The sequence below is a fragment of the Lepisosteus platostomus genome, chromosome 22, assembly GCF_059453375.1.
Source record: "Lepisosteus platostomus isolate fLepPlt1 chromosome 22, fLepPlt1.hap1, whole genome shotgun sequence".
In the NCBI taxonomy this organism is placed as follows: Eukaryota; Metazoa; Chordata; class Actinopteri; order Semionotiformes; family Lepisosteidae; genus Lepisosteus; species Lepisosteus platostomus.
The window spans coordinates 17,461,746-17,474,159 of record NC_142632.1 but is presented as its reverse complement, the minus strand read 5'-3'; the positions used below and the strand labels follow the sequence as shown (position 1 = coordinate 17,474,159).

At 46.9% G+C, this 12,414-nt stretch overlaps 1 protein-coding gene across 7 annotated transcripts in view; it reads right to left on the bottom strand.

Moving 5' to 3' along the window:
* cux1a (cut-like homeobox 1a) overlaps nucleotides 1-12,414 on the bottom strand; it is a 170,411-nt gene that overhangs the window by 20,298 nt on the left and 137,699 nt on the right. For all 7 annotated transcript variants that reach the window (XM_088615795.1, XM_088615799.1, XM_088615800.1 and 4 more), the window contains 2 exons: nucleotides 11,171-11,330; nucleotides 1,652-1,921 (listed from right to left, as the gene is read on the bottom strand). In XM_088615795.1, the coding sequence (XP_088471921.1) occupies nucleotides 1,652-1,921; nucleotides 11,171-11,330 (430 nt within the window). The remainder of the gene's footprint in view (nucleotides 1-1,651; nucleotides 1,922-11,170; nucleotides 11,331-12,414) is intronic.

The window sequence follows — 12,414 nt, the reverse complement described above, 5'->3', positions numbered from 1 at the left end:
TGGGTACTGGTAAAATGCTTTGTCCAGGACAGGGTGGTATAGGCTTTTATAAAACAAACAGTAACCACGAAGAGGACCTGCAGATTTATTTGTGTAAACAGACAGATGTACTATAAGCAATGAAGACAAATAAATGACTTCAGCTCTTAAAGTAAAATTAAGACGCTTAATAAGTTTGTTTTCTTAACAGCAGGTATCTTTAAAATTTCTGATATTATGATATTTACGGAAAGCTCCCTGTGTAAGCACTTTGCTATGTACGACTGCAAAGCGTTTAGAAAAAAAACGTCTTCTATGACTCACAATTCTAAAACAGAAGTACTAAATGATTACCAAACCTCACACTTCTTAAAAGACTGCAAGTCTTTGTCAACCAGTAAGCCAGGCCAGTATACAAGGCTGTTATATCCTTAAGGCTTCCTCTGACAACCGGGCAGATCATCATTAAATGACAACATCCGTCATTCCCAGTACATCAGAGGAGACAGCAGAGATAAGGTCTTTGATCAAAGACCCCTGGGATGAGGCAGGTAATAAAGACACCTCTGCTCATTTGTAATTTAATGGCAGAAGACTTACGATGCAGGTGGAACTTGGGGACTTTCATCATTTATAATGCAGACACACAGGCGAATTAGGCAAGATCTCGTTAGTGCAGCTTCTGAACAAGGGAGCGTAAGTAGAAGTCTCATTATAGCCAGTCAGTGACAAAAGCAAAGATCTCTTGTAAGTGGGACTGCAATAACACCAAGGACTAATGAGATCTCTGTTCATTAGGGTGAAATACACAAGCCATCGTGACAGTCGGGTGTACAGGGCTCCCCATTAATAATGGCAACACCAGTGACCGGGCAGTGAGGGCAGGCTTTCATGGAAATGCAGAGAAGCAATGTAACTTTAATAGTGACCCAGTGACACGGACTTGAACAGACCTCTCATCAGTCTTAGCAAGAAAAGAACTGACAACAGTCGTCTTTACTGCTATCATTGGCTCTAGCAGCTTGAGGACTGTTCTGGTCACATCTCAGCTCGGCAAGGCACAGACAAGTAAGAGCTGAGAGTGCCAGGGGGAACTGGGTTACTCCTGGAAGTGATGCATCTGGACCATCAGATCATCTCTCTGGCCCAGAAGCTGCAATCTGGCACCACAGCAGGGTAACAGAGGGACACTGTGTGGTAGGAGGTGGATGTTTTTAGATGCGAGGTTAAAGTCGTTTTCTCATAAGGATCTCAATAGGGTGGGGATGTAATTCTTGCTAATAACTTTGTTGCTGGGGTGAATGTTTGGAAGGAAAACTAGGTGAAGTCAAGGAATAACATTTCCCCGTGAACACTTACACAGCACACTCAAAGATCGTTTTACTTTTAAAACTCAGCACCTGCACCCGACACCCAGCACTATCAGACATGATGAAGTGTTTTAAGAGGTTTTTAAAAAGCCAAACTGTTGAAGCTGGCTCCCTGGTACCTTCAAGGAGAGGAGCGATGAAAATGTGGGACAGACAAGCTACTAATAACCAAATGAGCAAGACAGGCAGGACGGCCGCCTCTCCTTTATGACCTCTGCAATCCTCTACTGTCCGAATCCTCAGAGGGCTGTGAACTGGAACAGCAGTGTGTTGACCAGGGAGGGCCGGGACAGGGCACTCACCGAGGTTGTTGTCGGTCAGGACCTCCTTGACCTTCTTGGTGATGACGTATGTGTCCAGCTCTGGGGACATGGCCACCATCTCCTGGATGCTGAGTCCGGAGTGCCCTGGCGCGGGCAGGGGGGTGCCGGGCTGCGACTCGGAGGGCTCGTTGGGCTCTGGAGCAGGAGTCTGGGCGGCGGAGTCCCCCAGGCTCTTCACCGACTCCTCGGCAGAGCTCAGCGGCGACTCGGGGGCTGGGCTGCAGCTGGCCGAGGTTTTGGGGGTGCTCTCTGAGAAGACACACAGCAAAGTGTTAAGACACCAGGCTTGGCCGCTACAGAGGATTATGAAGTACAATGTGGGATTTGCTAAATCAGAACGTTATCTAAATATTTTCAAAAACTGAAACAAATTTGCACATCCTCAAAGGCAAGTCCTATATAAAAACCTGAGAGGAATGGGTTAAGAACAACTCATCTTTTTGAAAACATTGCCTGTACATCACCTTAAATACATTTAGTCATAGCAGCAGAAAAAATAATAGATAAATTGGAAAATTTAGTACCAGTCACTACAGCTGGGTGGGAGAAAGATCATAGAGAAATAAGACAGTCGACATTACATAGAACTACTGAGTATTTACAGCTGCAATTGATGCAAACTCCCACCTAACATGCAGTAATAAATATTCCTACACCACAGCATTGGAAAACCACAGCAATGACTCACAGTGATAAACTAAGCAGATGTCTGCTTCAGCTACATGCCATGAAAAAAACAAGCATCCCACCTAAAAGCACAGGATACAGGTTGCTATTGAAGCATTCATCAAACCCTCGACAACCCTGAAGAGAGGAGCAGACAAAGAAAACCCGTGCAGAGGCCAGAAGCTGAGGAAATCAACTGGAAACTGATTAAAAGGAGGAGGAGGACACTTTACAAAAAGGCCTGAACTTTTTGGTGCGCAGTGATACACAGGAATCCTTCCGAGACAACGGAAGACCCTGAGAGACTGAGTGACTTCAGTGTACAACACAAATTAAAATAGCATTAGGCTTCCAGACCTGAGTCTTTCACTGCTTCAGAAAGTCACTCCCAACTCAACTGTATCCCTCTCCCATACCCCAATCCTGTCCCTGTGTTGAAACAGTATTCCCCACCTTGACTTGCAGGATTCTATGGATTTTCAGATTTCTGGACTCTGACTCATGTTTCTAAAGCAGATCTCAACTAATGTTGGTGGCTGATTTCTATCACATGCTCTCACACAGAGAGTAGGCACCTTGGGTTGGGGACATTTTACTCACAGAAGACAGTCCTCTCCATGCAAACACAGGTACTGAGTCTCAATGCCGCAACCAAAGCAGAAGTCGGCTCCCTGGTTTTCCATGCTGCCCTGACAAACCCTCTGCTCTCTTGCTATTTTTATTACAAGCAAGGGGGAAAAGATTATGCTGAGAAGGTGCCCCCGTCCAGCCCAAATGGCAGAGCCACTTGGCAGATCATCCATCTTGTTCACGGAGAACTGTCAGGGACGCCAGGGTGATGGAGCCCTGGGCGGCATCCTTTAACCTGCACCAAGGTCACTCCACCAGCTCGAGGAGGAGAGAGAGCGGGGAGGGGGGCGGCGTTAGGCGCTCTCCGGCATCTACAGACTGGCTCCAGCAGGGAATCGACCATCTCTCCCCCCTTCTCACTGAAGCACCAAAGGTTATTACAATCCAGACCAGCTGCTCTCAGCAGAACCGGCTGCTGTTGGTGGTCCTTTCCTGACTTGCTGCACATGGAATAGTACCAGCTGATCTCCCTTTCATTTAAAAAAAAAACGGCCTTGCCAAATATGCTGCTTTCTTTTTATAGCTTCCAATTTGGAACTGGCAAAGAAAATACACAGAGGACACGTGTCCACTAAAACTACCGCATGGACCCTGAGCGAACCCTGGCTCACTTGAAACCCACCACTTAACCCCCAATGAGGCTCAGAAAATCCCAGTACCAGCTGTCTAATAACACAGCCCAGATTCAAACCAGCAATCTCTGGGCCACAAGGCCCAACCTGTGTTCAGCAGAGACATTTACTGGTCGAGACTCCTTTTAATCCTAAGTAGAGCTGTTTCCCACCTTTTGATAAAACAGCTAAACACCTAATAAATAAAGCTAATCCAGAGAAAATAGGGAATTCCACACCCTTCCTGCTTTTCATCCCAACATTTGAGCTGCAAAAAAGCCAAAAGAGCCAAAGCACATTATCAGCCATGTTTTTACTCACTGGCTAATCTTCAGAACGAGTATGTTTTTTATTGAAAAATCCCACTGATAAGTCTTCTGGAAAACAACTTTTCAGACCTTAAATTTCACTAAAGACAACTGCAGACAGAGCCTTACTATAGTGCAGTCAGGGGTTTTATCACAAAAGCCTTTGTCAGGAGTTTGTGATAAAGATGTCTCAAGATCTTTATGGTATCATAAACCCAGCTGACAGATTTAGATGTACGCCATGGTAATTAATAGCTACTGTATTATAGTGCACTCCAACACACAATGCAGTGAAGTGAATTTCCCTACTGTTCTGTATGCTGCTTGCTTCCAATCATTGAAGGGCTCATTACAGGGCTGCTTCACTGATTCTGGATGTTCCTCTCCCTAATATAGTTCAGTCCTTAGTCTCATCACATCCGTGATTTATATTCCCTCCCACTTTCAGGGTCACTAAGTTACAGAGCACAGAAGTGCAAACGTCTAATGGACCATGTTACAGCAGGGTTCGGCCTACAGATGAAAGACCAGCAGCTGATCACCAGGGGTCACTGGTGCACAACACAGCCGATACCCCAGCTGGTTTAAACTACCCCCATCCCTGGCAGCTGTGTGCCGCATCTAGGAGAATCTTGGTCACTGAGAGCTCAGGGCAAAGCATGGGAAGCAGCCATGTCTGGAGCAGAGGTTAACCTTCACTCCCAGTAAAACTGTCCTCGCATGGTGATAATGACTTCTCAAGCTTCTTGAACGCGGCTGCTAATTTTGACAACCTTCCGGACTCCAATGAAACGTTAACACCACAGCTTTCAAACAGATGTAACTTGGGTGTTCGTTACCATTTCCTTAACACCTCTAAATCAAAGCGTTTTTACCCAGATGCAAATCACTGTTTCTACGTGAAACAGCTAAAGTTATAAAAGGACAAAATTACCTTCTTTTGTTTTTAATAACTGGGCAATTACTCAGAAAGGGAAGGCACAGCGGGTGCGATGTTAAGTGCTGAGACGTGCTGCTGTTTAGTTAATCAGTAAAGATTCAATTGGCAATTTCTTCTCCTCCTGTAACTGAACAGCATCCCCACTTACAAAAGCTCCTCCACTACTTCCACCACTTAACCTTCGTAAACAAGAGCCTCACAATGAGCATCAATCATCCAGAACTTCCGTCTCTTCCCTGTGAATTCAGTGTGTCCTGAAGAAAAACTACTCCAGCAGAAACATGGAGAAATAACTTTGCCAGGCCGAGCGTCCTTTAATGTCAAGACTGGTTTACTCTGCATATCAATCCTTCTAGTAAAACGCACCTCAGCCCAGTGCACAGTACGTGAACATCACGGCTCCCAGGGTTTTTGTCAAGGTAAAAATATGGAAATACTGAAGTGATTTAAGGAGCCATTTAAATAAATATAAAAGCAAATGGGCATGGCCAGATTTACTGGATTCTCTCATAAAGCTTGCAGCTGTGGTGTGTACAAGTCAGATTCAGGACTCAGGGGTGCGTCTACCTTTGCTTTCTGCCTAGCCAGCTCCGTGAGCTCCAACACTGACTGCAGTGCAATTCTGGGACCAGTCAGGCCCTTTGCTTCCAACGCAAGCTCAGCTCACAGTTCCAGTCATGTGCTCATAACCCTCAAATGATATGGAAGAAAAACCACCACCACCAGCAGCAAATGAAGAAAAAGGGACAATCTTTTCCTAAACGAAGGCGCTCTGTCCCTGCCAGCCTGCCGCCGCAGCCCCAGAGTGAGCGGTCAGAGGCAGCCGTCACTTGTGATTATCTGCCTGCTGCGTCCGGGGGGGAACAGCTGGGAGGGAGGCAGTCAGCTTGCATCTTCAGCAAGGGGCGACGCGCCGGCTGGTGACATTCTTACTGGCGGCGGGGCAGGAGGCGCGAGCACAGCAGCAGAAGAGACAGGTTGCCCCGTGACACAGTGCCAGCGACCCAGAGCTCCGCAATTCACAAGGCCGCTCCAGGCAGAGGGGGGCGGAGGAGCCTGCGAGAGAGCAATCTCATGGCAACAGCGGCGAGGCAGAGGAGAGAGCACGGGCTGCGCCGAAAATAACGCAGCAACTTGTGACCTGGCTGGCAGTGCTGGAAGAATGACTCCAGAGACAAAGGAGGGCGGCATGTTCACAAGACAGAAACACGCTCTGGTATGAACACCGTGTTTAACGTTTAACATCATGTGTTGTTTTATAACCATGTATTCTCTCTTTGTGAGCCTCAGTTTTCTGTTCTATATGGTACTTTCATCTAACGAAGATAAAGATAAGACCCTTTACCACTAGCCATAAAAACAAGCCGAACAGAAAAAACTACATCCACAATATCAGGATGATGCAATTAGTAAACGAGCTGGTAGTGGTCCATGCTCGACAATGGAGCTACAGCTCTGTTAACTATTTCACCGCTAGGCACCTGGTTTGACAACAGGGGGCGCACAGCACACGCAGAAAAGGCCTGCTAATGCAACCAGACAGCTGGCGAAGAGAGTGTTGTGGATAGCCTGCAATGATCTTCCAACATACTTAACATATTAAGTCACTAATGAAATGAGCAGTTTCAAACGAGCATGATTATCTCGTTAAGGCTTTATCAAACTGTTTAATTCCTGATGGATTCCACATGAGCTATAACTGTCTATGTTCACCTCCCTTGGCTCAAATTAAAGGAGTGGTTTTGGAAACATGTTAAACTCTTGCAACTGAGTGACAGAGAAGAAATAAAAGAAACGCGCTGCTCCAGCAGACTGTGGAGCCCAGCTCCTGACCAAGATGCACCAAGTGTAAACAGGCTGGGAGGTGCTCTTTTGGACTTGGGCTTGGAAACGCTGATTGGTTTCTGTCTTCTGTCTAGTTTCTCACACCAGTATGCTTTTCAGAGAGCTTTGACTATTTCTCTGAAAAATCTAGGAAAAATGAAGCTGCCCTTTACGTTTTTTTTTATTAAAAGCTGTCACCTCAAGGCACAACACCTAACACCTAGCAGGGTATGCTTGGCATTCACGAGGAACGGCATCCACAATGCAATCAGACATTGTGAGGGGGCAGCGCCATCTCTTTGCACATTAAACACGCCCCCCGGGGGGCCTCTGCCTCCCCGGATGTCCCTGTGGTGGCTTGTTCCAGTCTCTGGCGCGATAGCAGCGAAGCAGGGGCCAGCCGCGGCGCGCTTCCTGCACTCCTGGATTACTGGCGAGCACGGAGGCACGGGACAGGACTGTTCGGAACGGGACAGCTGCTCTCCCAGCACCTGGCCCTCCAGAGATCATCCCCCTGGAGCAGGGGTTATCCTTCAGGCCAGTTCTACAAGAGCTGGCCGTAAAATACCCGCAAGAACGTATACTCCTGATCTGAAAACATAAAGGCGATGAACGAAATTACCCTTAGCAGAAGAGCTGCAATGTGTTTCCTGACATCAAAGTTTCACAGAAACACAAGAAGAGAACATAATGCATGCAAAAAAGGCCCCTCAGACATCAGAAAATGAAGAATATAACATTATATACCTTCTCAATTATTTTTTTTTGACTGCTCTGAGTGTGGCTTGGACTGTGAATCTGAATCATTTGCAATGCCAGAAATGTATTACAGGACTATAAAGCTGCTCCATTACCACAGCCCAAGAGATAATCTTGCAAATGGGTCAAATGACAGCTATTACTTAAAACAATATTTGGCCTTCTCCTAGTTAAATTTGTGTTTTGAGCGTATTTCATGTTTAAATACCCTGCTTTATTGTGCCATTCGAACACCAGATGTAAACTGGTCTGCAGAGCTAATGAGAGCAGCGCATTAAAACCATCACAAGAACATGATGTCCTTTTAAACTCTCCCCAGCCCCGGATTAAACAAGCCGACATTTACACTTCTTCTTAAGCTGCGGACCCATTTTAAAAGCCATTAATTCCTATCCTCCTTTTCTGTTAAGCCATCCTCTTAATCTATATATTGCTTCGCCTAATTTGCGATAAAAATTATTGAGAGTGGGTACTTAATATAGGACAGGGAGTAAAAGCCATTCATCACGCACGTGGCCCAGCGCTTCTGTTGCAGGCGCGCTCCCTATTCCGTATTCATCATGGGATCGGACGATTATTTGCATATTAATCAGGCAGCGGTGCGTGAGCAGGGAGGCCGAATGCAGGCGCTGTCCAGGGAAGGGAGCTCAGAAACGATCATACATCAGCGTTATGATGCGGTAATTGATTGTAACAGCTCTGGGAAGGCCCTAGGGGAGATCCCAGCGCCGCCTCCTCCCTCCAGCCTCCTTCCTCCCTGCTCCCCTCTCAGCACAAGGCCCCAGGGCCTTGCACCGTTCGCAAGCAGCCTGCACCGCAATCCTCATTCTTCTTATATTTATTCATCAAAGGCCTGCTGGGCCATTGGCTTTCAGCTTTATTACAAACCTGTGCTTAGATGCAGGGACAAAATTATTGTTTTTTCTTTAAACATCTATTCAAAATAAAAAGTGAAAGGACAAATGAACAACAGCCTTAACCTCTCTGCACACGGCCCCAACTCTGTCGCCTGGGTCCAGCCAGGTTGTTTTTATCCTTTGTGATACCCACACTCAGAGCAGGAGTGGTTTTGTGTGTGCGTGGCGATGTCTGGGCAAGCCTGAAGCCTGGACTGTCGTGCCAGCTGTGCCCTGTCCCTCAGCAAGGCGGAGCTGGGATTGGGAGATAAGGCTCCCAGCCCTCTCCCGTGAACTGGGTCTGAGCTCCGCATGTGAGAAGTGCCCATGTCCACATTGCAAGGCCGAGACTGTTCTTCTCTGTCCGACTGAACCAGGGCTCTGCAGTCCTGCTCCTCAACAACCCAAACTATAGCTTTTTTCAGCTTTCTAACTGAGCCACTACTTGGCTTAATGGCTCTCTGATGTCAGCTTCCTGATAACCAAGAATACAAACTGGACAAGTAGTTCAAAATTTCCAAACTTTCCAAAGCTAATTAAAACAGGATTCAACAGGTCTGACTGAGGATAACACTGGGGAAAAAAGAGAAGGCCCCTGACTCCCCCTATCCTAAAACCGCCCGTCAGCAAAGCCCCCCTGATCCCCATCTTCCAGCTGCTCCACAACAAACCCCTCTCACCCCCCTTGTCCTATAAAGATCAGGACAGAGCCCCACGTCTTCGAAAGTTCCTATGCCAGCCCTTTGTTCACCACAGTCAGCTGGGCAACCTGACTGACTGCGAGCCAGCAGTGAGCAAGCAAGCACACGTTACAGATGGAGGTTAACACACAGTTGATTCTGATCTATAAGGGCAGCGATCTGGAGCTCCAGCCAGACACTCTCTAAGGAATGCACACCATTCCCACCTCGGCCATGTGTCACCGAGGAGTCAACCAGGAACCTCCTCCCCTCCTGCTCTCGTCTTTCCCTCTTCAATAAATTACACAGCACAGGGCTCCATTCTCACATTCACAAACACAGTCTGAGGCCTGAATCCGAGACAACAAAGACCAGATCCACTCAGTCTCAGCGTGCCCCTGACCTAATTGGATCATTACAATTACCCATCATTGCTCAATGTCACTAAAGGGTTCCATGCAGCTGTAACGTTCTGAAGGAATCATAGCAATGTGTGGCGAGATCTCCGTTTTACACAAAATACACACTACAATGGTCTTAATGTGATGTGCTGCAGATATCTTCGTGCTCACACTGCATTGTACTGTTCTTAAACCTGTCTGCCGTCAATCAATCGTCCGTGTCTCTATCCCTGAGGTTGTACACTCCTCTCTAGATCATTCAATTCAGCTAATGAAGCCCAGTAATTCAGCCAATAAAATTAACACTGCCTTCCGTAAAGAAATAACAGTAACAAGACAAGACCATTTTTTCAATGAGGGCTTGCATTTAAACACACATACAGTACCATTATAAGTGTGAAATGTCCTCTAGCTACAGTACAATAAAAACAAGCAAATGCACAGTGACAATGTACTGCTTAGAGTTACTCTAAACAGGAATAATGAACACCAGTGATCTATAACACTTGGCAAGGATCGATAAAACAACCCAAAATGAATCTCATCCCCGAGAGTCCTGACACACAAGCCTAAACCCTGCTTGTCCCAGACGGGGCTTTCTTCTGCTTCAGACTTCTAGAGATGCAATTTCTTGCACATTATAACACTGAACTACACTGAACCAGCTCCCCACAAAAACATTAACAGGACATGGAATTGCTGTATGAAATCTAGTGTGTTGATACTAGAAAACAGCAGTGGAAATGCAAAACCAGTGCTGCATTCTGTACAGACAACCTGAAAAGCTAATAACACAGACATGTAGATATGCCAGATCTTTTCACTTCATTTTTGAGGCTCTCTTTTAATGGCAGTATTATTTTTTCACCATCTTAAAAAAAGGTCAGAAATGCAGAAAGTGATCATAAAGGTATGAGCATGTTCAGATACAGACTTGAAAACTACCTGAAATCGGATTCAATACAGTAGAACTAGTAGGAAAATAGAAGCGCCGACTGGAAGGGTCAGGAAAATGAAGACAATGAGAGTGTTTCCCAGCCAAGGGGAGCATCTCTCTCTCTGGCTCATTATCTGAACACACTGAAGCAACAAGGCGAAGTATGGAAGTACGGAGTGTGGAAGGCTGGGACATGGCCCCCTGCTCCTCTGTTGGCCAGACGCCCACAGGGGACAGCTGGACACTGGGAACACTCTCTCGCACAAGCTCTGGGAATCCCCAGCACACTGCAGACAGCCAGAGCACCACCCCTTCAGAAAACTGGTGGAAAGAGTGGAAACTGGGCACTAAGGCCAAAAAGCATCCAGCTGGCAGATATGGACTGCTGAGGATACACAGAGGCCTTCAGTGTACTGCCAGGTTCCTACTCAATGGCATGAAAACTCACATGAAGCAAGAAGCCCTGGCATGAATGCATGACATGTGGGAGAATCAAGACAGCATGCTAAGAGTCATGCCCCAGGCGCTTGAACCTGGCTCTCGGTGGCCCTTCAGGAAAAGGCTACTGTAGGTAAAAGCCTTGCATTGATTAGTTACTAAGCAACCGGATAATCAAGATGGACAAAATGGTTCACTGCTACAAACGGCACGGTGTCTTTTGCATAATACAGTACAACTCACAGGTCAGTATAGCCTGGGTGGGTCCCAACCTGGCCTACCCAATGGCACTCAAGACAAACATGTGCGACGTTTAGGGACTCCATTTCACTGGTTCCAACAGCCTGCCTCTGGAAAAGTGAAGCTGCAGACACGACAGTTTTGCCGGTGCAGCCCGGTCAGGCCTACCTTGCGGCTGGCCCTGCAGAGGAAGCACGTTCTGGCCCAGTTCCCCGTTCAGCCACAGCTGCATGCGGATGAAGGGCTCGCGGCCCTTCTGGGTCAGCTTGCTCCAGGGCTTGGGCCGGGACAGCATGTCGCTCACACTCCCCTGGGACAGGCCCAGCACCTGCGGGGAACAGGACAGCAGACGGGGGCGTCACTCGCCGGGGACACAGCCACTTGGGGAACCACACAGACTGAGAGACTGACAGAGAGCTCTGTCCAACACACACTCGCTAGAAGAGCTTGATGATTTTGTGAATTATCCATTTATATTACTTTATAGCTGCAAAGGAACTACAAAAGTGTGTAAATTAATGAGAATTGCACCTGGGGTTTGTGCATACCTTAGCTGCAGAACTGAATTATCTTGCTTAAACCAATTCAAAACTGCCCTTATTGCATTCCATGCAGTACACAGTGGTCACATCTGAAAACCACGGGCACATGTTGACATGCAAGGACTGACATGCACACAACACACAGTTCTCCTTGTGAATCCACTTTGATTTGAACTTCATTTACTCAAGCTGGGAAACAAGCTTGTCAGTCACTTTGTACATGGGAAGACTGAAGCAACATGAAGAACAGAGTGGTCTGCTGCCCAGACACAGGCTTTAGAACAGAGATGACATCGAGTCTGGTGTGAGTAAAACTATTCTAGACTGAAAAATCTCTTCCACTATGCTGACCCTGTAGTTGTGCCTGTAAATTATCTAAGCTATGAAAATCCTTGTGCTGTCCTTCCCCACAACTGTAGAACTTCAAGGTTGAGTTCACTTCATTGGCATGACTGCATTTGACTTTCTTACACCATCGAACACTTCGATGTCTTAGAAAATGCTTCTTAATAGATTTGATGGATTCTAACCAAGCCAACATAAAGATGGCAAAATGAATCCTTGAAGCCTGGGAAAGCTTGGTTGCCGGTCTGATTTCACGAAAGACCTTTCTTATCTTATTAAAATGGGTCCCGGGCCGCAAAGCAGAGTCCTAGACACCGTGAGGTGGAACAGTTCCAGCAAACAATATCCCAGTTGTTGATTTTGGCTAGGGATGAAGGGCGAAAAGACTTCTTTGGGATGCAGAGGGAGGAGATGGCCAGGGGTTCGGGTGTTTCTCCACATCGCTGAACCGCACAGAGCGATTCGGCCTGGATCATCTTGGGCTGAACACCTCATGAAAACCACGAGCTTAAGGGCTGGAGTGTA